Consider the following 27,174-nt stretch of genomic DNA (forward strand, 5'->3'; position numbering starts at 1 on the left):
TACTGTTACAGGGCCTCGCAAAATTATTCTACCCCCCTGAAAGTAATCACCATTTTCACAATTACAAAAGATACTTAAACATATTTTCCCAATCAGCATTTTTACTGCGAGCATTTATGCTCTAGTACATTGCCTTTGGAAATAAAAAAAATGAAATATAACACTTGCATAAGTGTTCAAACCCCTGTGCTTTTGAGTTCCAGATTAAGGCAGATAACAAATTGACACAATTACCATAGCTGATCTTAACTAGGTACTACCTATGAGTGGTTTCAGTAGAGATCTCCTGGATATGAAAAAAAAAAAAACAGTAAGGGTCTAAGGGTCATCGACCAGGTGAAATACGAGAAGAAATGAAAACTAAAAAGACAAGGTGATTCAAAGGATTCGAAGTGAGGAAAAGAGATCCCGTTTTGATGTCAAATTGAGCACCACTGGATCCATCCAAGAAGAATGTGGAAGTTGCACCACACCACCCACGTGGTTTGTAGAAAAGGCCGTCCCCCAAAGCAGGCAACCAAGACGGGTATTAACAGGTGTGGGTGACCACCAATCCAGCCTTCACCCTGAAAAGTCTACTAAAATCAGTGGCTGGAATTGGGGTGCAGGTGTAGGAGCCCACAATCTTAAGACCTATCCATACAAATGCACTCGATTGGAGGGTGGCACAAAGAAGCCATTGTTTTAGGAGATCAACAACTAAACATGTATGGAGGTTGCTTAAGATATGGGGAAAGGTTTTTATGGTCGCATGAGACCAAAACAGAGCTTTCTGGCCATATTCTAGCATGGCTCAGTCAAAGCCCTGATCAAAATCCTACAGAGAATCTGTGTCACTACAGGCCAGAACCGCCATCCCACCAACCTAAATGTTCTATACAAATAGAAGAATGAGGGAAAATAATCTCGGAAGAATGAGGGAAAAGAATCTAGGAAGAATGAAGGAATAATGAGGGAAAAGCGCTGCAAACCTGGTGCTGTGTCGCTTCAAAGGAACCTAACTAATTAATTAGGGGTTGAATACTTATGAAAGCAGCATATTTGAGTTATTTATTTATTTATTTATTTATAGTAGACAAAGCTTTTAGAAACAAACTACAGCATAAATGTTTAACAATCAAAATGCAGGCTGGGAAAATATATGTAAGCACCTTTTGTTAATCAGAGAATGGTCATGAATGCTATGCAAGTCACTGTATTTCTACCTCAACAAAAACTACTACAATACCTCGTAAAACTCCAGAAAGCACGGAAAAAGACCATTTAGACAGATGGACTGGTACATGCCATTAATATAGAAGCTGTTGTATAAGCTCATTCAAGACTAGTGACTAGGCAAAAACCAGTGGAAATTGAAAAGGGGGAGTTTAAGGTGCATAGGTACCATCGTAGAAGCCGGCCGCCAGCAGGTTGTGTGGTTTCACCGGCATCCAGTCCAGGGTGAGGCACTGTCCGCTGATGCTGCTGGAGCCCAGACACAGGGTCAGCACCGGCTGCACCTGCAAACACCACACCCAAACCCAGTCACCAGAATGAGGTGTACCTGCAATCTACTCAAAAAGTCAATTTCAGACGAACAATCCTGACAGATTTCTAAGAACAAAACAAAAAAGTTAAATGAATTAAAAAAATGAAGTCTCAGGAGACTTAATATCAGGCACACAATGAGAACTGAAGCTGCTGTGTGATTGAGCCATAGCATAACAGTGTAGCAAAATCAAAAGTGTCGTGGCTCCCCACTGTCACAGGAACACGGCGCTGCTTGTGGCCACAGCACTCTGGGCAGAGAGGTGACAGGTGATTGGGTGGCAGGACCAGGACCTTATCGGGGAGGATGAAATGCTGGAGAACGGTTATTGACCTACCCGACAGATCAGAGGCCCTTGGCTGGCTTCACCTATTGGGAAAGACATAAATAGTGTTTATAAGCTGTGCATATTTATCGATAAGGGAGAGACTATAATTCAACAGCAGTCTACGCGTTTATTAGAGGGGACATTTGAAGGTGCTGAGGCGGTGATTTGGGACGTGTCCCAGCCCGACTATACTGTTGTGCTACATCACAGGCCAAAACCTCAATGAACAGTCTAATGGCAAATGGCAGCTAATTAATAGATGCTTTTAGTTTTAAAAAAGGAAATCAGCCTATGGACTTTTAAACACAGATTGTAATTATTGTATTTTTTTATATTAATTGTTCATTAAAAACAATCCAAAACAACCAAATCTCAACTTCAATCCCATAATAGCTAAATCGCCTGAGACAGTAAACTGCGCCTGAGTCAAACATTCAGTCACACCTCCAGTCGTCCAATCATGAAACTCAAATAAGTCAAAGGGCCGCCCCTTTCTTCAGAAGCCCCTCCTCCTGGGCTGACTAGGCCCGTTCTGAGTGACAGCCACTAGGGGGGAAGGCTGTCAGGAACTCGGCTGAAATTCACGGCTTTAAACACTAACAACTGAGTAGTGATGCTTCTTTTTTGTCATTTCAATTATAGATCCTTGTCTGATGGAAACAAGTTAGTAAATTACCTCCATTGAGCGAAGAGAAGCTTCAGACAGCCCCCTCCCCTTTCCCTCTCATCTCCCCCACTCTCAAAAAGCTATTTATATGTGTGTGTGTGTGTGTGTGTGTGTGTGTGTTGCCTATAACCATTTCACTGCTAGTCCTGACAGTGTGTGTGTGTCCCCCCCCCCCCCCCCCCCCGTCTCGGAGACAAGCCTGCAGCGTGATACAAAGAAATTCATTGTTATTCGACTGCATGCTTGTTTAAGTGGAGTGTGCTCTGGTTCTGCAGGCAACATCACACTGTACAGTTTGTGAAATGAAATAAGGCGAGTTCCTCTTGCTCTCTAGTGCTGCACCAAGACACACAAGCACATTGAAAGGGTTGTGGATCAGAATCGTTATTCTCACGTATATTATATTCACATGTCTCTTATAATCATAAGGTCTCTGGTCAGGTCTATGTCCCTCCATTCTGGAGGCCTGTTCACTAGCTGATAGGCACTCAAATGTGTTTTTGACCTTGCAGGTGACTGACAGCTCACAATCACTCTCTCTCACAGCTAGAATTAGAGCTCAAATATGAACTAGTCTCCAAATGTATGTGCTCTGCCTTAAGACTGGCTGGAATGTGTCTTCTGGTCTTGGGTCTGCTGACTGTTCAGTGCCTGCCTACATGGTCAAGGAGTGATGGTTTTATTTTACTCACGATGCTTACTTGAGGATACTTAAACTTGTTGGATGTGCATGTGAAACCTTTATCTCTCCCTTGATGTGCATCACTGTAAAGACTAAAACCTTGTTCCTGATGGTATTAAAAATTCCCGCACACACACACACACACACACTCATTTATTGAGCGAGATAACCCACACAGAAAGCATCCCCCTCTCCAAAAACACACACAGTGAGACACCCCAGAGAGAGACAAAAAATAAAAAAAATACAAATACAAAAATACAAATACAAACACACACACACACACACACACACACACACACACACACTGGTGCCAGCCAGCCAGGGCACTCCGGTATGACAGTGTCATCTGTTGTCTGTGGGTGGGGGGGGGTAGGTACATTTGTGGGGGGGGTTGGGGGCGCCCAGCTCTGTGATAGAGGTCACCTCCCCAGAGGCCAATGTTGCCAGCAGTAGAGCGGGTCACTGAGCCAGTGAGTCCTGAAACCTTAACCCCCCCCCCACACACACACACCCCTACCATACCTGACCCTCATCATTGCAACCTTTCCAGTGCTTTGCCATGGGACCCGCGTAAGGCACAGTAACATTTAAGTCAACCTAGCAGTGCTGCAGAACAGGCAACACTACAACAACGGGACCAAAAGGTTTTAACAGAATCCCAAAGCAGACCATGACGAGAAACACCCACTCCTTCCTGTTCACTTAACATTGCTTGAGTTTCTATCTTAACTATTGGTGCGACAAACAAAGACAAAACATTTGTAAAGTGACCGAAAGACAAATTAATACAGGTAGGGTACAGTGGAGATTTGTCAACATTAGTTACCCTTGAGCATGTCTCCGGGCAGCCCAGGGTGCAGTGAGGTAGAAGCGTCATTAGGCGAGCATTAAACTCTCACACAGAATCGATAAATAAGTCTGACTGCCGGGGGAGAGGAGGGAGTACAAGAACAAAGAGAAGAGAAGAGAGCTGAGCTGAGCTTGTTTGTGACGAAAGTGTTGTAGTAAGCATTCTACACCTGCCAAAACCACGCTGTTTACCAGATGCCAGATATCATTTGACCTCCCCTTCCGTGCTTGACATGGACCAAAAAATGGCTGGGAATAAAAATGTCCATTCTGCTCAATCTAATTCTTTGTTCTAATCCACACACAAACACCATCACAAGAATAATGAGAAAGCACCTCAGGCTACAAACCACGGAGTTCAGGATTCTCTACCAGTCACAAATGATTATGGACTGGTGTAATCCGGCGGTCCCCCTAAGGCCACCATTTCCAAGCCGCCAGTTGTAACCAACAGTTGGGAAAGGGATGGCGTCGAGTTTGGCAAGTTATGTTTCTTTTGTTAGTTTTCCCTTCCTGCTGAATGAGGACCTCTGTTGCATATGTAAGGTCTTTCATTGACGAGTGACCTACAAGACATAACCATGTCCACCACTAAATCCCTCCAGTAAGTGACTAATGCAGTCTCGAACCATCAGAGGAGTGGTGCGTGCATTCGCTCGCAAACGTGACGGACAGCGATCTCCAAACCGCCCATTAATCTAATGCGCACAGTCTTTACCGCCGCGACCCGAGGCTAGCACTCATTCTACAGCACGCACGTTTGGGGCGCCATCCATCACGGTGCGCGCGGCTACGAGCGTTCTACTGACAGCGGGCCTCTTTCCACCCGCTGGTTTATGCATCATGCACTCAGCATCATCCATAACGGTGGCACGTATTCTCCATTGTCCAGTCGCCCCCATCCGACATCGGTGCTCCTGCCTCCGTGGCGAGAGGTCATTAGAGCAGTCGCATTAGATCATATCCTGTCACAACGGGGGTGCGATGATTAAGCGAAGATCCTCTGGGGATGACAGCTCCTAGATAAACGCTGCGCCGTGATCGATGTGTCGTCGGACATATGCAACTCAGGAAGCATTAAATTTGATGGGACTTCGGACGGTGGTATCGAGTTTGTGCCTGGCTCTAATAGAAGCCACGGTCAACATATTTGCTGAAGGAGACACCCATACAATCTAATACAAATGATGCAAGAAAGAAAAGAAAGAGAGGAAAAAAAGGTTGAAGTAAAAGCATGGGAGGAGAGAGGGGAGGATGAATGAGTTTTGAAATGGACTCCGTGCTTCATCCTTTTTACATTCACTCAACACCACTTCCTCTCCCTTCCTCTATCTATCTCTCTCGCTTCTTTGTTGCTCCCTATATCAGCTTCTCAATCATCTCTCTCACCCCTACCCGTCTACCTGAATCTAAGAGGAAGAGAAAACACGCAGGACACACACACACACACACACACACACACACACACACACACATATGCATGTGTGCATGCCAACACACAAAAACAGACACACGAGGAGGAGGAGGAGGGGCCAGAGGTTCTCCGAGCATGGGCTAGAAGGCGTGAGAATAATGCGGTGGTCTCCTCTGAAACAGCCCTGCTGTGAGAGATGAGCGGGTAATGGCCCAAGCCCACCAGACACAGGGACAGACACGCTGCAAGCACAGTGCCCATCCATTTCAACCTGAATGCTCCTCCACTGTTACAGAGGCACCTGATCGCCATACAATCTGGACAAGCCTCAGCACAAGACACAGCTACTCACAACTATACAACATGGAGGAGCTTTGTGTTACCAATGGCAACAGGCTTTCCCTTCAAAAGCATCTGCTATATAGCCCTCCGAATACCTTTTGAATGTTACTAGCCATTTCATATACAGAGATGCCTATTTGTCTCTTCTTAAGAATGACGGGCATTCAATTGTAACTGATAGTGAACATGTGACAATGAACACAGATGTGTGTATATTAATAAAGAAGTCTCTCACAAAGAAACACATGTGGTACTATAATGAGCGAAGAATCTGTGGAACTAGCCTGACATCTTCTCATCACTGCTGCCCCCTTCTGGCAAGGCTAGTAACTGCAGCCTTTAATAATCCGATCCGCACAGACAGCACATCTGTTCCCACTCATTATTGTTAACTCAATAATTTTTTCCCCAACAATTCATCATGTTATTTTTGTGCAAATCTCTGATGTAGTATGAGGTGATGTTTTGATTTGTTAGGATTTATACATCACCGTTGAAAGGATAGGGGGCACTAATATATAAAGAATTTGCTTCTTTTTGAAAGAAAAGCAAATGGAGGATTCTTTGACGAAAGCAAAGTTTGAAGGACCCAATTATTAAAATTAAAAATAATTATTTCTAACCTTGTCAATTACTATGTTTCCTATTAATTTTGCTATATTTCCAATTCAAACTCATTCCAGGAAATTTCAAAGTACGTTAGTGTACTGAATATTTTGTACAAAACACAGTAATATACAATGTACACTTTTCTTCCCCACTTTTAACCACAATGGGAATAACATATTCAACATAAAATTCAACACAAAGTATGTCAATTTTCCTTATCACATTCCTGCCAGGAGAGACTCGATAGGAACTACTTAAGCCCCAGAGCTTAATTAACACCTGAAGCTGGATCTGAGGTGGGCTGCCATACTGCCATCTCCCAAACTTGTCGATTTTCATTTCTGTCAGATCCAGCCAGCTAGACGCATGACAGGGGATGACAGGCAGCCTAAATAATTGCCTGTTGCAGAATGCATGTGGGATTGTTTTTAAAGCACTAAATAACTTTCGTTTTCATAGCTGAGCTGTCGATATGTCCACCAGAATGCACTAGGGGTGAGGAGAGACAGAAATGTGATTTAAAAAGTGGCAAAGCTATTGCCTTAACTTAACTTTCTATGACTTTTTTCCACTTAAGTAACGTAAGAATTCTACAGTGTAGCGTGTTCTAGTCGCATATGGGTCCGCAATCTGTGATTCTGTTAATAAATCAGCCCCTTTGTGTTTACACAGGCACAGTGTAAATACCCCCCACCCCCCCACCCCCATAAATGACCTACCGTCTGTTTGGCTTCTCCTGTGCGTCAGCAGGGCGTCGGGATGTGGGAGGCTGTAAATGACGATCCTGCCGCTGGAGCAGCCAGCAGCCAGCAGACCCAGTCTGGGCATCTGGGGGCTCTGGAGGGGAGAGGTTGTTGGATCATTGGAGGACATTCACAGTGGCTGTTTTTCAATTATGAGAAGTGATGATTTACTAATGAAAACATCAGTATTTTGACTGTCTGGGCTCAATTGCTGGGGATTACAATAGTAGTTGCAGTCACAATACCAAGATCATGGGTTCAATAGACAGCACAAGAAAGGATACAATATTGCAAAAATCCTATTTGCTCAGATTAACCCCACCGCCAAATCAATAAAAGGAGCCGTATGTTAGCCTGACAAGCTGTCAGATAGCGAGCAAAATGATCCCATACTCCTCACCCCAAGCAGACAGGGGGCAGTATATTACTACGTTTGCACACCTCTACCTCCTCTCCTTTTGAAGGAACCAAAAGGTCAGGCCTAAGGGGTGGAGGATGAAAGCTACAGGTAGCATGAAAACATGTAAATGACTGAAAGATATCTAGGCTACCACTAGTGTCTCCATCAAGAGTAACTGATATTTATATGTTACATTAACTTAGTCGAGGCAAACAGACCCTGTTGGTCTTCATTTAAGCACTCAAGCTTTAGAGTTAGCTGATGTTAGAAATGCAGCATTCCATTTCTCCACAATTGACAAACACTTTAACTGTCATTATTTAAGCGTCTGAAATAGGACTTTTAGGAGCGATTCAAAACACCACTCCTGACAGCGTGGGCTTATGCCAGTGACAGAACCCTTGCTTGGCTTTGCGGTTTTCACTTCATCGACTCACTATCACCTCTTGAGGTACATAGTGGTATTATGAGCGAGGATAGGCCAGTGCTAGCTGTTTTCCATGCAAACGTTTGTGGATAACTGGGCAACACAGAGCATGGGTGTTTTTTGACAATGTGTCAAAACGGTTATGTCTTCACATTTTGTTGCTATTTTTTTTTTTTTTTTTTTTTTTTTAATGTTTTCTACAAACATTCTTACATATAGCATCTTTAACTATTAGAAGAAGGATTGTAACACCTAGTCCTACACAGGTCAATGCTCTATTCCCTTTCTACTCCTCCTCCGCCTCCTCCTCGTTACAGCTGAAGACTAAGATATGTGCCCCTACCTTCCGAGCTGTGCAGGGCAGCTCCCAGGCCCCAGAGGGGCACCACTTCAGGCTCCACACACAGCCCTCATCCTGGGCGAGACAGTAGGACAGCTGGGCCTCTCTGGAGGGCCTGAGGGAAAACAGGGATATAAGCAAGGCAGTGCCATTGGGACGGTAAGGTACACACACACACAGACATAAGAACTTCAGATATTACCACTTGCAATGTCTTTACAACATGCATATTGATTAGATATTTTTGACTTTACCATAAACCAAAAAAAATTATACTTGAAACGGGTTTAAAATCAAGGTGTGGTACTAGCAGTAGGATTTGGACAATGATACTTGCCATAGACGCTTTTTATATTAAACACTTGCTGGTCAAAATGTCTGGTAATAATGCGCATACAAAACATAAACCATATCCTTAAACAGGGTCACCAAATATACTTTGCCAGCCATTAATTTACCTGGGCAGCCTGCCCAAGTAAAGTCTATATGTGGGAAACAATGAAATATTCACCCCAGGATGACATCCTGGTAACAGTCAAACTGATTTGAGGGCATGGTCATTATACAGGCTACATTGTTTTTCGCGTTTGTAACAGATTCATGTATCAAAGTTTCGTATTTGTCTGGCAAGGAAAAAATGCTAGCGGAAACCAAACCCTGACCTGGTGCGGTAGTTCAGGTCTCCCAGGTCCCAAATCTGCAGCAGGCCCGGCCCCGTGTGCAGGCTCTTCACTTTATGACGGCTGTCCATGTCTCTGTTGCAGTACATGGCCACGTACTGGCTGCCAGTGGAGCCGTCGGGGCAGGGGCACCACTCCATGGCCCACACAGGGCCACCCACAAAGAAGGTGGCGTCCCAACGCTCACCGTGGTAGGGCATGGACTCAAATCTGGAGGGGAAGAAAGAAAAAGACAAGGAAATGGATGCTGTGTGTTTAATAATGAAGCAATAATGGCAACTTTGAAAGGCATTACAGAATTGTTGTCTGAAACGAGCTAACTAGTTTACAGCCAACAGATTTACCTGGCAAAACAGGATAGTTGCCATTGATAAAAGGCTATTTAGCTTCTTAACTTTGAGGGATTTCCCACCAAGTGCACATGATTACATAGTGAATGGCCTTGGCAGAACAAACAGTGTTCTCCTTTTCTCCTCCTCACAAATACCATCAAAACTAATCTGAAGACGTTATACAAACTACTCTTGTTAAAAATAGTAAAAATCAGCCTAATGTCGCTTTTAAAAATACCACATTTCTTATATGTTCGTCAGGGACGAAATGGCGAACAGATAATGAAAGGATTATATTTGACCTCTTCAGTCGCTGAAGGGTATTTCCTTTAGTCAGTTGCTCTCGTGAAAGCATAAAAGCTGGAGACTCCGTCTCTTGAGGTAGATATGCTTCAGCCTCACTGCAGAAGAATGACATTGTATTATTATAATATTGCAAAAAGTGACTATATTATTATTTTTCAGCTTATTGGAAGTGTGGCACGATGACTTCACACACCTTGTGGCCAGAAACTGCCAGTCCTTCAGCGAGGGTATCCATTCAGGGAAGACCCACGGTAGCAGGTTATCATTACGGCTGAAAGCAAAACAAACACTTAGTTATGCAACACAGATCCTCTCCTACATTTCCTTACACGAAGCTCTTCATACAAGTGAATTTCTAAGCCAGCTTCATTACTAAAATAACCCCCTCTTCAAAGGGGCTCCTAGGAAGGCCCATGGGAATATGATACTGTAAACAAGATTCCTCCAATGCAAACTGATCCTACACTCAGAGGACCCTGTCAGCGCAGTTTATACTACACATGTGAGTCGCCTAAGGACAAGGACCTCTTATTGCAGTACTCCAGCCAAACATGCCCTGATGTTGCTTACTGATGATTATTGTCATGTTCGTTAAAAGTGTCTAAAATATGAACTGAAGTGTTTAGTTCACTGGTGCATTCCAGCATGTCTAATTACAATGTCTCCCCATATCAGCTACTGACATTGCAGAAGCACACTGTGTTGCAACGCATGACAAGAGCCCCAGAGGAACCCCACTGGACAAATCAATGGAAAATGAAAAAGGTGTCCAGACACAGGGAGGACATCGCCAGTATGCACTGAGGAATCCACTGTGTGACGCAGAGACCATAGACTCACAATTCCTTGTGGACAGGGAAAGCAGTCCACACAGGGGACATCAGCCTATTGGGGAGGCCATTGCTTGCAGTGCCATACACCACCTGAGGAGATGCAGAAATACATCATGTTAAAATAAACAAATACATTCATATAATAACCTGAATAATTATAAAAAAACACACTCTTTCCATTCAATGCTTTGTGCATATGTGTGTGTGTGTGTGTGTGTGTGTGTGTGTGTGCGTGTGTGTGTGTGTATGTGTATGTGTATGTGTATGTGTGTGAGGAGAGGCGGTAGATCACACAAACAGCTTATGTGTTAGGAGACGCAAACATGGAAGCTTATGCTCCAACCAAGGGCCAGAGGAACTCTCCAGTTGTGGTTAAAAATGATTTACTTATGTTTTAAGTAACCCTAGTTTAAAGAGTACTTCTTTTTTAAGAAATTATTTTTAACAGTATATGGTGTGTTCATTTTCAACCCATAAACTACAGATTTTTATAAACAATGGGAACCTTGTTAATATTAACACCAGCATTGAAGTGTTTCAGCACAGTTCAGTCATATCGTTTAGTTAAGAGATTAAAAGTTAAAGTTAGACTTTAAAGAAGGTCAAAGAAGCCCAGATATACCGCCATATCTCACAGAAGATGGCGCTGAATGGAATCTCATTAAATCATAAGACTTTGGGTCTTCAGTGTCCTGACCGTCCTGAGAAAAAAGGTCTACAATCCATTCACTTCTCCTTCCATCTATCTATATCCATTCATGTTTCCATCTATCCAACCATCCATCCACCTTGTGAATTGTGTGTGCTTGAAAGGGTTTGAAAAGTTAAGTAAAGGCTCATTATCATTTTATCAAGTACTTTTTCACCATATGTGATGAACCCCTTTGTGAGCTTCATGCAAATGATCTGTATTTAGCCAAGAGAGCTTAACTTGAGCCTGCACTCACCTGGGGAGGTCGACTTCTTTTAGTGAACTCTTTCAGAAATCCTGCACCCCTTTTGCGAGGCTCGCGTTGCAAGGAAAAATCCTTATCCAGGTCATCGTCCTCCACTTCTTCGCTGTCCTCCTCCTCATCATCATCCTCCTCCTTTCCCTCGGGGACAAAGTCAGAATCTTCGGCCGGGTCGCTGTCTGGCTCAGGGGCCTTCCTCTTTTTCCCTCGGCCCGTCGCCGCTTTCTTTGGCGTCTTCGTCTTCGTCTTTGTGCTTGGAGCGCTGTCCGTTTCATCGTCTGTCTTCTGGGAGTCCGCATGGGTGTCGTTCAGGCTGTTGACCAGGCTGTGAAGGTACTCAATTGCGCTGCAAACGATTAAAAAACATACAAAAATGATTAATGTACATTAATTAATAATACATTCCAAAAAATTGATTAAAAAAAACGAAACAAAATCAAAGCAGAGCAGAAACGTCAATGCATATCGATCTTATCAATCAATCATTCATGTGAAAAAGAACCTTGGTGACACAGTTCTGTCAAAGATGGCAGAATGCACTGAGGTGACAGGACGAGAAATTCAGCGCTGATTTCTTCACAATTTGAACAGCAACCATACTGGACTTAAGTGTTCTTCCAGGATTCAATTAACAGCATTAAAAGCAACAAACTTGAAACCAAAGCTATTATTGTTCTGTATGTGTGTGTGTGTGTGTGTATTTTAGCTGGTAAAAGATGGACATCAAAGACCATGCTGCCCTCAGCTGGTCACTGACCATATTGACAAGCCTACTGTATACTGAGTTTTTGTCTGTGCTGTTTTCTTTCTCAACTTGACCAGCAATACCACACTGGTCTGAAGTATTTTCAGCAGCAAAAAGCTCCTATAGCGAAAATACTACTGCTGGTGTCTCTCTGTGTGTGTGTGTGTGTGTGTGTGTGTGTGTGTGTGTGTGTGTGTGTGTGTGTGTGTGTGCTCTGTAGAAGTTTTTATATGTAGGGAGTTTTCTCAGCAAAAGTGGTTGTATATGCTGCAATGCCGCAGGGAGCAAAGGACTACATACGCCTTGGCCGCTCTCCTCTTGGGCCGACCGCCCAGCGTCAGCTCCGGAGTGCCTGGGGATGATGGGGCCTCCAGTGGCGCTGCGATCTTGCCCATGGGCGTACTGGTGGCCTGTGGGGCCGACCTCCGTCTCTTTACCGCGGCCTTCGGGGTAGCTGGGGCAGCTTTGGGGGTTTTGGGGGAGGTCTCCGCTGGTTGCTTCCTCCGGCGCTTGCCTGTAGACCAAGCATGAGCTTTGCGTTTGGTCTTCGTTGGCGTTGCATTTGTGGACCCTTCAGACGTCAGCAGAGTGCTGTCTGATTGTATGCCTTTGAGGATAAATTACAGCATAAATTATGTGTCATTACTGATACATCACACAATTCACAATTATTGGCAGGCCCACAGAAATGATTTAATGATAACATTTAATGGTATTGTTGACATAGTTTTCTAAGTACTTAAAGATCTCATCTCAATCTCATACAGAGACCTAGAACTAGTTGTGATACCTTTCTCACAATTATCTTGACCCGTTCCTTGAGTGGAGTTGGTCATATCAGATCCGACCTCTGCCGCCAACTCAGCCTCTTGCAGGTTGCTGTCAAATGCTTGTGATTCGCACTTCACAGGCGCTTTCGATGAATCCCCATTTGCGCTCAGAGACGACTTGTTGGCACTCTGACCACGTCGCCGCCCCGCTGGCTGTACCAGATCCTCTCCTTTAGGCAAACCCATAACCCTATTTCTGCATCTGCCCAACTTATGGGTACCAGATGCCATGAAACAGCTACTGTGTCCACTCTCTTGTGATCTGGTGCCAGGTTTTACCTATGCATACCTAAGAAAACAAGGAAGGTGTACTGTAATCCATACGTAGAAACATGATGAGAAGTTTGTGATAAAACTGGTCGTGCGAGTATTTTTGAAGTTGCTAGAGTCGTTGGTAACCAAAGGTTCAGGACCGTCTGGTGCTAGACTCGTGTTCGCGTAACGTTTCACGTTAGGTGTCATTCATTAAACGTTAGCTAGCTAACTTGCCATCTTTAAATTACTTTTGAGCACTGACATCCAAATCAGTGACAGTAAGGTACACATCTAGCTACATAGCATAACAAGAACGGAGAAAGTAGATATCGGTGAAGTGATACAGATTAATGAAAGAAGTTGGCTAAGTTCAAATGAAATGTACTCATTCTGACATCCTTGTAAGCCACGTTAGCTAGAGCAGGTCAACCGGCTGCTTAACGTTACATTGCCACTTTATTTGTAATGCTAGCCAGCTACATTTTGCAACGTCAACTGACACATAACTGAGATATGTTAAGGCTTACATAATACAAAGCGAATATTTATGTTAAAAACACTGGGCACATGAAACACTGGCTCTCTGCAGACAACACAAGAGACTAGGTCTTATTCACACGTAAAACACATTAGTTTGGTAGCTCAAGCTTATAAGCCATGACCACAAAAAGGCCCTTCCTGCACTGAATCACCGGTTCGAACCCCTGTCGAATTTCCGAAAAGTGGACCATAATATCGCTCTAAAAACTCTGGAGGTCCATCATAACATTACAAAATACTTACTTTCGTCGTCTACCTGACGGAAAATCGGGAAATGCACACGATCGATAATATCTGCTGTTCAGTACACATACTAGCACCACGAGCCTTGCACGACTATGTGCTCCGCCATGTTTGTTCAGGCGTTTTATACAATGTAACTTTACTCATTGCTGCCCCCCACTGAAAGAAAGCTCTTCCAATATGATGTTGGAGTTGTAATTCAACATCTCACCACTGGGTGGTGCCAGATCATATTTTCTCAGCAAAAATAACAACCCTGAAAATGCAATCTGTAACAGTACACAAACCTTTAATTACACATGTCGAAAGTACATTTCCTTATGTTGCTGAAAAAGTTACATATGTTCTAAATAAAAAAAACACAAGTAGTATACAAGTTGACTAATCTAACAATATACTTTCATATAAATACAGCTTGTTACAAGGCGAGTAAGTTACTCCAGAACCATCTGTACTAATGTATACCATGAGGTTACGGTGTTAAGCTGACAGCAACCTACGAAAAACAGTACGTTAACTTCAATACAATTGTCATCTACTGTTACTTTGCAGACGAAACAAGGCATATTGGGAAACAGATTTACAGAGTACAGTGGAATGATTTCCCTCTCTCTGCACAAGTTAATGCATGCATTCCCTTCATCATTTGCAGAACACAGTCATATAGCATGAACTAAACTTAGTAATGTCTAGCGATGTCTGAAGACTTTTTTTTGGTCCTTTGTGTTAAAAAATATTATAAATGACAAATTGAAAAAAAAAAAGTGTTTCATCACTGTGGGACAGTGCTATATTCTGTCATGCACAGTGTCAGTCAGAAAGGAAGTAACCCATGCAATACTCTGCACCCTACTCCTCTTTATCATGAAGGAATCACTCAAACTTCATTTCTAAACAAAATGCACATCCAGAGCCACGCACCAATCTAACTACTGCTCTCTTATGCAGAAATGAATGATTAGCGTTTATAATGTTATCTGTACAAAAACAACACCACCATCTTTCCTTTTTTTTTGTACAGTAGCAATCATCACTACCATTCCGTGGGTTCAGGAAGAAGCATTCAGTACAAGAAGACCACATCACATGCAGCTGGTTAAACACATATTGAGCAGAAGTCTACAGTTTGTATACAGGTGGTGGCAGACACAGTGGTAAGGTATAGCCCACTTTCCCTCGTGTTCCACTTGTTCAATGTTTTGTGTTGAGGTCAACTGAAAAAAAAACAAAAAAAAAACAACAAAAACAACACTGGCACACGGATGTCACAGAGCCGATGTGTTGAAAGTAAACACAGTTACTCTAGTAAGGTTAAAGTTCACTGTTGCTGTACTACTTGTAGTACATCAAATGTCAAACACACAATTTGTGTGAAAGGACAGGGGTTGGGAACCCAGTGATGTTGGGTTGGTCCGCGAAATGCTGGGCAAAGGCAGGACGGCAGGTTAGGGGTTGGCCCTGGGCAGCTTGGCAGGAGGAGGAGGAGGGAGCGCGTGATGGGGATCGGCGATGGGCGGCCTCTTCAGGGCCCACGTGTCGTGCCCAGTCTGCACGGCGTCCTCCGTCTCGGACTCGCTGCTGGAGCTGCCTCCGCTGCTGCTGCTGCTGTTGCGGCTGTTGTTGTCGCTGCCTTCAAAGTCGTAGCAGTCCTTCCCCCGACTCTGCTCTTGCCCCGGCTCTCTCTCCTTCTCTCCGTCCTTCTCCCTCTCCTCCTGCCTCTTGCCCTCGGCCTCCGTGGCTCCGGGGTTGGCCATGATGACGGTGGAGGGGGCAGCCAGGGGGCCCATCTCCTGCCAGGTGCTGAGGCCCGGGGTGAAGCGGAGATCCGGGTTCTGCTCGGGAGTCGGCTCTGGTCCAATGAGTCTGGGCTTTGTCTTTAGCAGCTTCTCGAAATTCTTGGAGGCTTTTTTGCTCACCACAAACCACTCCTGGTGATGTAACAGATAGGGAAGCCAACAGTGGGTAAGGACATTTCCAGACTTTGAACACTACTCTTGGTAGCAGTACCAGTGCACAACATTGTTGGGTTTGGACCCTACACAAGAAAACATTGGATGCACAGACAAGTTGGTGCGTAACTGCATACAATTCAGAGAGACCTTTAGCCAGTTATTCCAGGTGTTCCACCTATTCATTCTGCTTCTGTAGATAATTACATACCTGAGAGTGGACGGAGTTGATGTGATACTTCACCCCACTTTCTGAATTGAACTCCTTACGGCATATCAGACATTTGTATTTTCCAGCTTCAAACTCTCCCTTTGCAAGCAGAATTAAAAAAAGACATCTGGATGAGAAATTTGAGCCTTCCATTATAACCTTAATTTAAAAAACTGGCTTTAGATTTGTATATAAAAAAAATTCAAAATGGAAAAAAAAAATTCAGTCACTGGAATTATTTTTCCAATTTTTTTTTTTTTAATTTCTATTGGGTTTGGTCACAGTTGCAGAGTAGTCTGATATAATCTACAATTTGTAGCAGCATGTTTTTAAAAACAGATGTTAAAATGACAAAATAAAAAAAGTCCCTCACCATCGTGCAGAGGCCCAGGTGAGCTTTGAGCCCAGACACACTGGTGTAGACGGCCCCGCATCCCTTTGGAACAAGGACAACGGTTGTTGGTATGGCATTCACATATTTCACAGATATGGCACTCACATTGAAGAGTTTAGTGATCATTAAAATATTTTTTTACAGGTCTGACCTGATTAGGGCATTGCACTTTTCTTTGCAGTTTGACTTCATTCTTCCACTTTCGCAGAACCTCCTGACTGAAAGCTGGCAGTCCAGGACGGGCATATTTGAGCTGTCAAGACACATAATGAGATAAGATATTTCTCCAAACAAGCATGTAGGCACATTCCACAAGAGCACGTTTAGCATCCTGCTAGGATACTTAAACTTAGTTCAATAATCTGCATTCAGGTATAACACTTCAGATGGTGCCTGTGGGCTGAGCTGAGGTGGACAGAGGTGTCAAGAACATCATTACAAAATCACCGATCTGAACACTATGGTGACAAACTACAAAAAAATGAACACATTGTTCGACCGGATCAAGCTGTTGTATAAATGGAAATAATGAAATGCCAATGTGAATATTACACAGGCTTGAGAGATACTCGTCTCTGATTAGTCAGAAACAACAAACCATCTAGAATCTAGATTGACCACTTAACACTAAACATTAACACTGCCATTGGCAACCACTGTCCGTTACAGCAGTCAAGTTCAGTTTGCAACGTGATCAGCAGGCCATCCATTATCCCTAACATAATGGATGACTATACCTGGGGGGTATTCGTCGTAGCTCGCTAAACGGTTTAGCGAGCTAATTTTCAGGCTAAGATAAAAAACGCCCCTCTTTTTGGTTCGTGGAAGCAACTTTTGATAAATCACCATAGTTACATATCGATTAGCACTAACCTGCTCCAGGGCAGGCTAACTTAAGTGTAGCTGGATAAGCTTGCCACACCCCCGGAAAAAGGAGGGATCCCATTGACCAAGGACTGATATTAGAGTTAGATTAGCGGAGGGAGAGAGTTCTTTGCGATCGCCAAGATCCATTATTCTTGTATGAGCGCTACCGATTCAGCCGACAAGGAATCATTAATTTACAAGACCTTCTCGAGTCATTTATTGCAAACACCACATTGACTGTCTTGCACTTTTTTGCGAGTGGTACATTTTTGTAGTGTCGGTGATGCGGAGAACAAAGCACTCATAATGATATGAGTGTTATTAGTACACCATAGCATATCATTATTGTAGAAAATGATTACGGTGGACTCATGATAAGAATAGAGAGAAATACAGACAATTTATTTTCACTGCTTCAATGTATTGCATTTGTTATTAATACATTTAGTCATTTAACAGACGCTTTTATTCAAAGCGACTTCCAAGGAAATGTAACACTATATCGAGGAAGGAGGTGAGGGGATTTGAACTAGCAACCATGCAGATTCAAACCGGTAGAGGAAACCTCTGTACCAGCTGACTCTTGCCGTTAGGTATTCATACATAGATATCACCCTATAAACATCCCAACACACCTTGCTCTCACAGCGGTGGTGGTGTTGAATTTTGCCATGATTATGGTCTTGTATTCTTCATAAGCGTTCATGTTCATCTCCTACTCGCCAGCGGAGAAAAAAAGAGCCCTTTTCTTTGAGTTTAGAACCATTATACCGTTAGAAAATCATGGTTTTGGTGATCGACCTTTCCTGCCTTTTGAAGTAGGACGTGCACGCGCAAATGCCATGATAACTTTAGCCTGGTTGAAATTAACCACATGATTAGGATGCGGATCAGCCGTTAACGAACCGATATTTGCTGTTCTCAATCAGCTCGCTAATCTTAACGGGCTAAAAGGCCAATTGATTAACTTAGCTTCAATCCTACGACGAACGTACCCCTGAAGTAGCTCAGCTCATAGATGGCCATATGCTGTACCTTCTTATCGTCCGGGACCAGGTCCCGTTGAACTTTCCTCTTAGGCCACTCCTTACTAAGCTCATCATTGGCAATCTCCTGCAGGTGGTAGACTGCCACCTGGGCGGACATGCGCTTCACGCGACCGCTGGGTGTCCTCTCTGGGCTGGGCTCCTGCTGGGTCTTCGACTCGTCCTCGTCCGTCTTCTGGGGCGTCTGTGGACAGGTCACAAGCGGGAGATGGAAGAAGAATTATGCGTTACATTTTTGAGAATCAACAGGATTCCTTGATTTTGGGGAAGAAGGATATAGTTGAGAACACTGAATCTTGTGCATGGTCTTCCACCAAATCAAACAAGAAACAGTTCTTTTTTGAACAGTTGCTTACTGAAACGTATACAATTCTTGGTTTTTGTTTTCAAATTAAACGTAATACCCATGCATGAAATGACTAGCAATTGCTTACCGTCTTAAATGAAAAACACTATTATTTGCGAATGGATCTTGACCATAAAGGGGAAAGACTCACCGGAGCGTGTTCAGATTTGAGGTGATACTCCAGGCCAGCCCTTGAGCGGTAAGGTTTCCCACAGTGCTTGCAGTTCAGCAGCAGTTTCTCCAGCTCTGACTCCTCCTTGCCACACTTCTTGGTGTGGTACAGGTAACCCATGATGCTAGTGAAGCTGCCACTGCATCCCTGGAAACAGTGGGAAAAGCCAAGAAGTAAACAACAACAAAACTGCAACAACAACACAAATAACAACAACTATTCCCCTTACTACAACTTCTACCTCAACCACATTTCTGAAAATGACTACTACTACTACTACTACAGTTCTGTTGAAGGAGGTCACAAAACATACCTCTTTGGAGCATTTCAATTTACCCATTCTTTTCAGAATCTTCCGGAGCTTCTCTTTTAGCGCCTGGTCGTCCATCCCATTACCTTCCTCAAGTGAGGGCTGAGAAAAACAGGACAGACAAAGTGAGACAGAGGAAAGACAGAAACGAACACACATGTAAAATACAAACACATAGAGCGGAAGTCCTACCAGGTTGTTGTGGTCAGCCATGAGGTGGTACTTCATCCCCGTTGAGGACTTCAGTTGTTTTCCACAGTGCGGACATGTAAAGGGGTGCTGTGGGGGCACACAGCCTTTAGTGAGCAACAGGACATTTGTTACACACAAGACGGAGTGGGTATGTGAGGGGAAGAACAGCGAGTAGTGAATAGTTTTCATCTCTTTACTAAGAAAACATGGTGCTTTGCAATCAGTGGAGAGATGTTATTCCCATAGACAATATGTGATGGAAAAATATGGAATTCACCTTCCTGAAGGTCACTTTGAATTGCCTCTGTTATTAGTTCCAACTAATTAGAAGTTAACTATTCAAACTAATGTTACTAATGAGTACCGTACCATATTACAACTAATGACACTGTAACAGAGGTCAGTGCATTATAGTGTTGCACCGATGGCTTCCAGGCTCATTGCAAGCCAATCTACATCCAATCCCTGTAGTTGCAGGTTTGACCCCAGACCAGAGGTTCTGGCAACCCAGGTTACATTAAAAGAGATGTAATGTTCTCACAGGGCAAAACGTGTTCGCAGGGCCTACCATATTGCAGGATTCCATGTGTTTCTTTAGGCCTTCCACTGTCTTCCTTCCGACCGATTTGCACTTGGGACACGTGACTCTTCCCTTTCCCAAGATCTGCAACTGCCACCTCTCTTCTTGGCTCCCTATTCCATAATACATACAGCACAAAAGCAAGTATTTCACATCTACAGCGCTAAAAGCATTGAGTAAAAGCTATTCAAGACGCTTTGGATTGGTGCTTCAACGCACCTGGTGGGTAAGTTGGCGGCTCTTTCTTGGTGGTGAAGATCCTTGGCCTCGGCTCTTCAGATGGCAGAACCAGGTGACTGCTGTCGGTACGCTCCACCACAAGAACTGTGAATAAAGCATTCAAACCTATCAAACACTATTCATCCATGAGTGACTGAAGATAAGCATAGGAAAGGGAGAACAAGTAAGTCTTCCTAAACAATATAATATAATATAACAAAATATAATATAATGTGTCATTTTGGCCTATATAAAGTATACCTGACTCTCTTATAACCCCAGGAAGGCTTGTAGCTGGGGACCTGCATGGCTCCTCTATTGGTTGCTTCCTCTTCATGCCATAACCTGCAGAAGAACCACCGCCATCAGAGATGAAGATTTAAAACCATTTGAAAAAGTAATGCTAGTTCACTGCAGCTAATCCTGCACTAGATTTTTGTGTTTGACTCAACAAAGAATTAGAAGGAAGTGTGGGATGTATACAGTTTTAGAGATAGTGCACCTTTAGTCTTAAAAAAAAAAAAGATTTGTTACTTTGTGCTTTAATTTGTGCTATTATGAAAATGACAGGCAAGATGGTTCCTCTATACCAGAGGTCTTCAACCGGGGGTCCGCGACCCCCAGGGGGTCCGCGGAGGTACTGCAGGGGGTCCGCCAAATGATTTCATCTGAAGCATTTTTTCCCTCTTCCAAAAATTAAAAACGTCCAAGACTACATAAACATAAACAGAATGTAAAAATTGCTTTCTATTCCTTAAAAATAATACATAGGCTACCCATGAGTCTTCACGCGATAATTTGATCATAATGGCAACATATGCACTTTTAGCTACATTTAGCTATCTGGTGCCAAAAGACGTTACCTGCAATAACCATACAATTTGAAATACTTGATCGTTTTGTAATTTCTCGGAACAAAAGCTCCTCGTCAGACACCACTGATGGCGGTTCAGATGATCTACCTTCAGAGGATGCCAACACCCCTTCCATGAACAGCGAAAAGCGCCAACGGGAAAAGACACGTAAATATTCAGAGAATTATCTGAAGTTTGCCTTCACCTACAAAGAGACCGATGGTGAAGAATTAGCAGTGTGCGTGGTTTGCTCTTCCGTGCTATCAAACGAACCTATGAAACCATCAAAGCTGCAACGACACTCAAAGACAACCCGTGCTCACTTGAAAGAAAAAAAAAACATTTAATATTTCCCGTTTAAAATCTTGAGGGACAGCAGACCTTGATGAGACAATCAGCCAAAGTGTGCGAGCTAGCTTTAAAAGCCTCTTACCAAGTTGCATTATGTGTCGCTCAGACCAAACAGCCATGCGGAAAGTTTAATATTGCCAACAGCTAGTGATATGTGCAAAACAATGTTTGGGAAGGATGAGTACGTAAAAAAACTGAAAAGCATCCCAATGCCCGCCCTATGAATTGGCAGCTGATGGGAGGGCACTACTAGTCGCAAAACTCCCGAAGGCAGATTATTTTGCACTACAATTAGATGAATCCACCGATGTGTCAAACGACGCTCAGCTTTTAGCTTTTTTGTGATTTGTCGACCAAAATGAGATGCAGGAGGAATTTCTATTCTGTAAGCAGCTGCCTGGAGGTAAAAAGATTTTCAAAGTGATCAACAATTTTTTCCGTGAACATGATATACCCTGGCCAAAATGTGTCGCGATGTGCACAGACGGTGCAAGAGCCATGTATGACGCACTGCATGCTTCATAGGGAGAATGTTGTTGCGAAAGACATGAATGATGAATTCTCAAAAGATGTCAATAATAAACAGAATAAATTTAAACGAGTTGTGTGTCACAGATGATTTGTAATTCTGTTCAAACATGTGTAGGGGAGTGTTTGTGTGTGACTGACACTTAGTTCCAAATAAATTATATGAATATCAGGCCCAAATTTGGGGCGGCGGGGGTGGGGGTCCCTGCTCAGTGTCTCTCTCAGCCAAGGGGTCCTTGGGCTGAAAAAGGTTGAAGACCCCTGCTCTATACACCAAGTATTCTAAATGTCTTAAAGTAGTCCATATTAAAAGATACTAAAATGAATCACACTGTTCCCTGAAACCATACCACATGTTTATTCAGAAGCCATTACATAATAGATCTCTATCCTGAATCTATACCTGACACGCATCTGCCTATAACCTTCAGACTACTTCAGCAGAGACCGTATGTGTGCGCGACACCTTACCAGTCCCCCTAATGCCCTCCAGCCCGTGGCAGCACGGCTCTCTGCCCTGCATCCTGTAGGCCATGTGACCCATGTGACTCATGGGTCCCATGTGGGACTCCTCCGTCCCGTTGATCAGGCTGGAGGCAATGACCGAGCAGGAGGACGAGGACTCGCTAGCCGGATCCTCCGTAGGACTCATGAAGACAGGCTGCAGGTCGTGGTATCTGTAGGAGACACCACAAACCGATGTGGACCAGTCATTCTCTTATATCTGGGTGCCTAGGGCAAAGACAGAGCATACTAAACTAAGCTCACTTACTCACTGTTAGAGGCTGGGAGATTTCACTTCCTTTGAAGCCTTCATAAAAGAACACTTTAAAACGTATTTAAAGGTTTAGTGGTTAAAATATTTGCACTTACTTTTTTCTTGCATATGTCCTCTTTATGTTTTGAGTCTTCTGAGAACATGCCTCGATCTGGAAAACAAAGGCTGCAGTGGTTATGCTCTAGAGGGGTTGGGTCTTCCTTTGAACACCAGAATATCTCAAACAGCTTTGTTAATGTCATAAAATGGTTGAAAAATCATAGAAGGGAAGTTTATAATAGGATATGCACCTATGAAAGACAACTTTGTCTGTGTCATCTTTGTCATAGCTGCCATACCACCAGTCAATTCAGAGGATCGATGCTTTTGACTAAATTACAGTTTTGGGGACACGTGGATATTTCTGTTCTAAGTCTTCAGTAAAGTGGGTAATTTACCTTGGATGGTCCAATCCCCCCTAATTCGAAGTCTCGGTCCAATGCCTTGGTAACTATGGTGAAATTGACAACCATTCAATTTTAGGCAGATATGATAGATTTTATGTATATAGACATATAGATAGATAGAGATATACAGATATATAGATTTCTGATGTTGCTAAGAAATGTATCTATGCATGAATACATTAACAATTGAACAAACATCATTATTTTACAAAAAAGAAAATACAGGCTTGGTTGACACTCAGTCAGGTCCGGATTCTATATATACACAATGTTATTAATTTTCTATATATCCAAAAAAAAAAGCATTCATAAACAGTTAACTAAGACTACTGCACAAGATTACCTTGTGTGTTGGGCTTTAATTGTGGCCTGGGGATCTTCCTTTTTGTGGTCACATACGTGACAGACATGTTATTGTGCATGTGATCCATGTTCTCTTTGGACCTAAACAAGTGAGTAAAGGTCAGTGTATATCTATCTTTGGATTAAAATGTCATTGCAAAGCATTTTAAAGCAATCCAACAAGTAACAGTTACAAATCCCAGCAGAGTCTGACGCTGTGCATTGTCCTGTTTCAAATACAGGCCACCGCATAGAATAAAATCAGCTTGTCTAAACTTGACTGTCAGACAATGTATGCAGTAATCAAACAGCCCATGACTTCACAATCCGAACTATTTTTATTCCGTTGCAGAACGGCGATCACGGTGTAACGTTTGAGGAGAGAGCTCAGCCACCATCATTGTCCGCCGACCGAGTAGCCTTTTCGTTAGGATCCTTGCAGCGACATTGGGGTTCACATACTGACCATTAGCTTACACTCCCTGGAAAAAAACCCGTTGGTTCCCTATGTGCTGCAGCAGAAGCTAGCAATGCTACATTGCATACAACCAGAAAAGAAACACGTGCAAATCGCTGCAATCGTTTCGGGGGAAAAACAGAGCTAGGTTAGTCACAATGTGACATGTCTACCCTACCTCACGCCTCTTAAGTGGCAAAGGATCCTGTCGTCTTTTTGTGCGACCGTACATTTTCTCTCTGGCAGCGCATACTGGTAATGGTATGCTACCGAGTGTATGTAAAAAATAAACAACAACAATTGATCGTTGTTGCTGAAGCCGACTTCCTTTCACCGTCGCTCGCCAAATCCAGAGGAAACCATTAACAGCCCCTTTGCTCGATTACTTCATGCTGGGGACGCCCTCTTTTTCCGTGGCAACAAATGAGATGCATGTTCCTTTCGCTCCCGAGCAACACGGTTGTCAGCGGTGGGCGGTACATGTGGCCTAGGAACGCAGTTTCCTCCTTCAGGGCGAGTTCACTAGGATCATCGAAAATGAGCACAACTTTTAAACAGCTGTATGCTTGGAATTCTACGAGTTGCAGCCAATTTGGCATTTAAAGTATTTTCGTTCTATTCATATTTTTAAAAATGGAGACAACTTGAAAGAAAGGGTGTGGGAAGAGCACATTTGTGAAGCATAGGGACCGCTAGCTTTGGAAAAGGGAGAAATCTGGGTTAGTGGAGTTTAGGCCTAGGCTACCTATGGTTATTTTGTTTAGGTGATTTTGTGTTATTTTTTGCATACACCACTACACTATGGAAACAGACAGGACAGATTATTGGCCTGTTTGGATCTGGAGACATTAATGTATTTGGCAACTCTAACAACGAGCACACTATGGATTGCTGCCACAGAAAGCGTATTCACGAGGATGACAGATTCATTGTACAACTACAGTAGGGCTTACAGTTTTTTCCGATCATTTTCACACTTGTCTCAATACCATGTACACTTTTTCCAAACTCTTCACACAGTGGGCTTCACAGATGCACACCTCAGCATATCAGTTTGGTGCAAAACGAACGCAGTACAACCACCAAAACACTTCATACTTCACCCCAAAGTGACTCATGCTGCCATTACTTTAGCAAATGTCCTCTTTCAGGAAGACTACTTTGTCACTCAAAGTACAATGACCTAAAAAAAACACAGACAACTTGAAGCATTGCAAAATGCATATATTATGTGTTGCTGTATCCTCCATTTTTGCACAGTTTAGTGTTACATTGCAAAGGAAAAGAAACATATATGACACCTCGTACACATAAAATATGTAATATAAAATGAAATATAGTAAATATGAAATTCAGCTATATGCCTCCAGACAGCTCCATGCTAAAGTTTCTGTGGTACACTATTGCACAAAAAAAGTGTGCAGACACTTTTCTTTTCCCAGTACAGTAAGTGACAGCAACATATGAGACTACCACTAGAAGTGTCCTGGATCCCTAATGCTGATCCGTGGTGACATTTTTTTAAATTTAGAATTTACAGTACTACAACATTCTCCCTTGCCTTGAACCTTTAGAAATAATCTTAAGCACATCTTATCCACCCCTAAAATCATATTCCACAAATATTTCAAGGCAAGCTGTTGTCATGACACGAAGAGCAAACTTTTCTGTTGGTTTGCCTGTCACAATACTATATAGATACCAGTTTTGTGTGGCAGGATTGCCAGGTGTGGTCAGTGGTACAGTGGTTAGTGTTGTTGGCTAACAAGTGGCTGACCTCGGTTCAATTCCTGGGCAATGCACGATGCTGTTGACTGTGGTGTTCCGATCTGTACACTTAGGTGTACAGCTCTGTACTGGGGTGTGCAGTTTGTTTCTAGAGTAATTCCAAGTAAAACAGCTATGTAAAGGAAATTTTCAATCTAGTTCGATTGCCATGGACTCTAAGTGGTCTTTCTTTTTTTACAGGCTAAAGCTCACATAGGCTGCCCTGATATAACAATATAACAGTCAGTTTGAAGAGATGTGGTAGGGTGCATTATGTTTCAACAAATGTAATTGTTTGAAATAATAGAAGAAGCACTAGGGTTTATTCCTTCTAAAACTGTCGATATTGCAATTTGCCATTGCTGTTTTGTAAGGACTATGTGAGGATGCTGTTCATTGATTACAGTTCAGCATTCAATACCATAGTCCCCCTACTCCTGGTCGTCAAGATGAGGTCGCTGGGGATCAACACCCAAATGTGCAACTGGGTGCTCAGCTTCCTCACTGACCGCCCCCAGGTGGTGAGAGTGGGTGGTGGTGTAACCTCTGGGTCGCTGACCCTCAACATAGGTTACCCCAAGGGGTGCGTTCTGAGCCCGCTGCTCTACAACATTATAACATATATGACAGCACAGCCTCCGGAAGCGCTACCTCAATCATCAAATTTGCCGACGACACCGTGGTGCTGGGTCTAATCTCTGAAAACAATGAGCAGCCCTACCAGAACCAAGTGGCAGACCTGGCACTGTGGTGTCAGTCCAACAATCTGGCCCTAAATGTCAACAAGACAAAGAAAATGGTGGTTGACTTTCGGCGGAAGCAGGACAGCGAGTACACCCCCCTCACCATCAGCGGGAGGGAGAGGGAGAGGGTCCCCAGTTTTAAGTATCTGGGGGTGCACCTCACTGAGGAGCTTACCTGGACCCTTCACACACAATACCTGACTAAGTCATCTAGGCAGCGGTTGTACTTCCTCTGGAGGCTGATGAAGTTCAAGGTCTCCCCTCCCATCCTGAGGACCTTCTACTCCTCAGCTGTGGAGAGTGTCCTCACAGGATGCATCTCCGTCTGGTACCGAAGCTGTACCGCCCAAGACCAGGCCAACCTACAGAGGGTGGTGCGCTCAGCCGAGCGGACTATCAAAGTGTCCCTACCCACCATGCATGATATTTACCACAAGAGGGTGGAGTCGAGGTCAAGAAATATCATGAGGGATGACTCCCCTTTACCCAAGAGACACAAGAACACACGGAGTAAATACAATAGGTAATGATGAACAGGTGCAGACAATCAAGGCGGGACAGACAATCACCAAA

At 43.4% G+C, this 27,174-nt stretch overlaps 2 protein-coding genes across 3 annotated transcripts in view; both read right to left on the reverse strand.

The window, feature by feature from the left end:
* gtf3c2 (general transcription factor IIIC, polypeptide 2, beta) overlaps positions 1-14,178 on the reverse strand; it is a 31,046-nt gene extending 16,868 nt beyond the window's left edge. Inside the window, exons 1-12 of one of the 2 annotated variants that reach the window (XM_031581352.2) lie at positions 14,050-14,178; positions 12,981-13,300; positions 12,482-12,788; positions 11,431-11,782; positions 10,491-10,573; positions 9,844-9,921; positions 9,647-9,745; positions 8,995-9,222; positions 8,336-8,447; positions 7,142-7,259; positions 1,866-1,897; positions 1,385-1,499 (exon numbers count right to left, since the gene is read on the reverse strand). In XM_031581352.2, coding sequence (XP_031437212.1) covers positions 1,385-1,499; positions 1,866-1,897; positions 7,142-7,259; positions 8,336-8,447; positions 8,995-9,222; positions 9,647-9,745; positions 9,844-9,921; positions 10,491-10,573; positions 11,431-11,782; positions 12,482-12,788; positions 12,981-13,242 — 1,786 coding nt within the window. In that variant the 5' untranslated portion in view covers positions 13,243-13,300; positions 14,050-14,178. Of the gene's footprint in view, positions 1-1,384; positions 1,500-1,865; positions 1,898-7,141; positions 7,260-8,335; positions 8,448-8,994; positions 9,223-9,646; positions 9,746-9,843; positions 9,922-10,490; positions 10,574-11,430; positions 11,783-12,481; positions 12,789-12,971; positions 13,301-14,049 lie in introns of both variants that reach the window. The other variant, XM_012819278.3, reaches the window with a different exon arrangement.
* A 143-nt stretch (positions 14,179-14,321) lies between these two features.
* On the reverse strand, positions 14,322-24,558 carry znf512 (zinc finger protein 512). The gene is made up of 16 exons (XM_012819314.3): positions 24,270-24,558; positions 23,636-23,736; positions 23,284-23,336; positions 22,942-22,997; positions 22,540-22,745; positions 20,597-20,680; positions 20,336-20,440; positions 20,105-20,229; positions 19,537-19,623; positions 19,348-19,446; positions 19,014-19,181; positions 18,506-18,700; positions 16,755-16,856; positions 16,583-16,645; positions 16,210-16,308; positions 14,322-15,977 (listed from the first exon to the last, which is right to left on the reverse strand). Exons 2-16 carry the CDS (start codon positions 23,721-23,723, stop codon positions 15,495-15,497), a joined length of 2,013 nt encoding a protein of 670 aa, XP_012674768.2. The 5' UTR covers positions 23,724-23,736; positions 24,270-24,558; the 3' UTR covers positions 14,322-15,494.
* Between the last annotated feature and the right edge of the window lie 2,616 nt (positions 24,559-27,174).

This window comes from Clupea harengus, chromosome 15, assembly GCF_900700415.2.
Source record: "Clupea harengus chromosome 15, Ch_v2.0.2, whole genome shotgun sequence".
Taxonomy (NCBI): Eukaryota; Metazoa; Chordata; class Actinopteri; order Clupeiformes; family Clupeidae; genus Clupea; species Clupea harengus.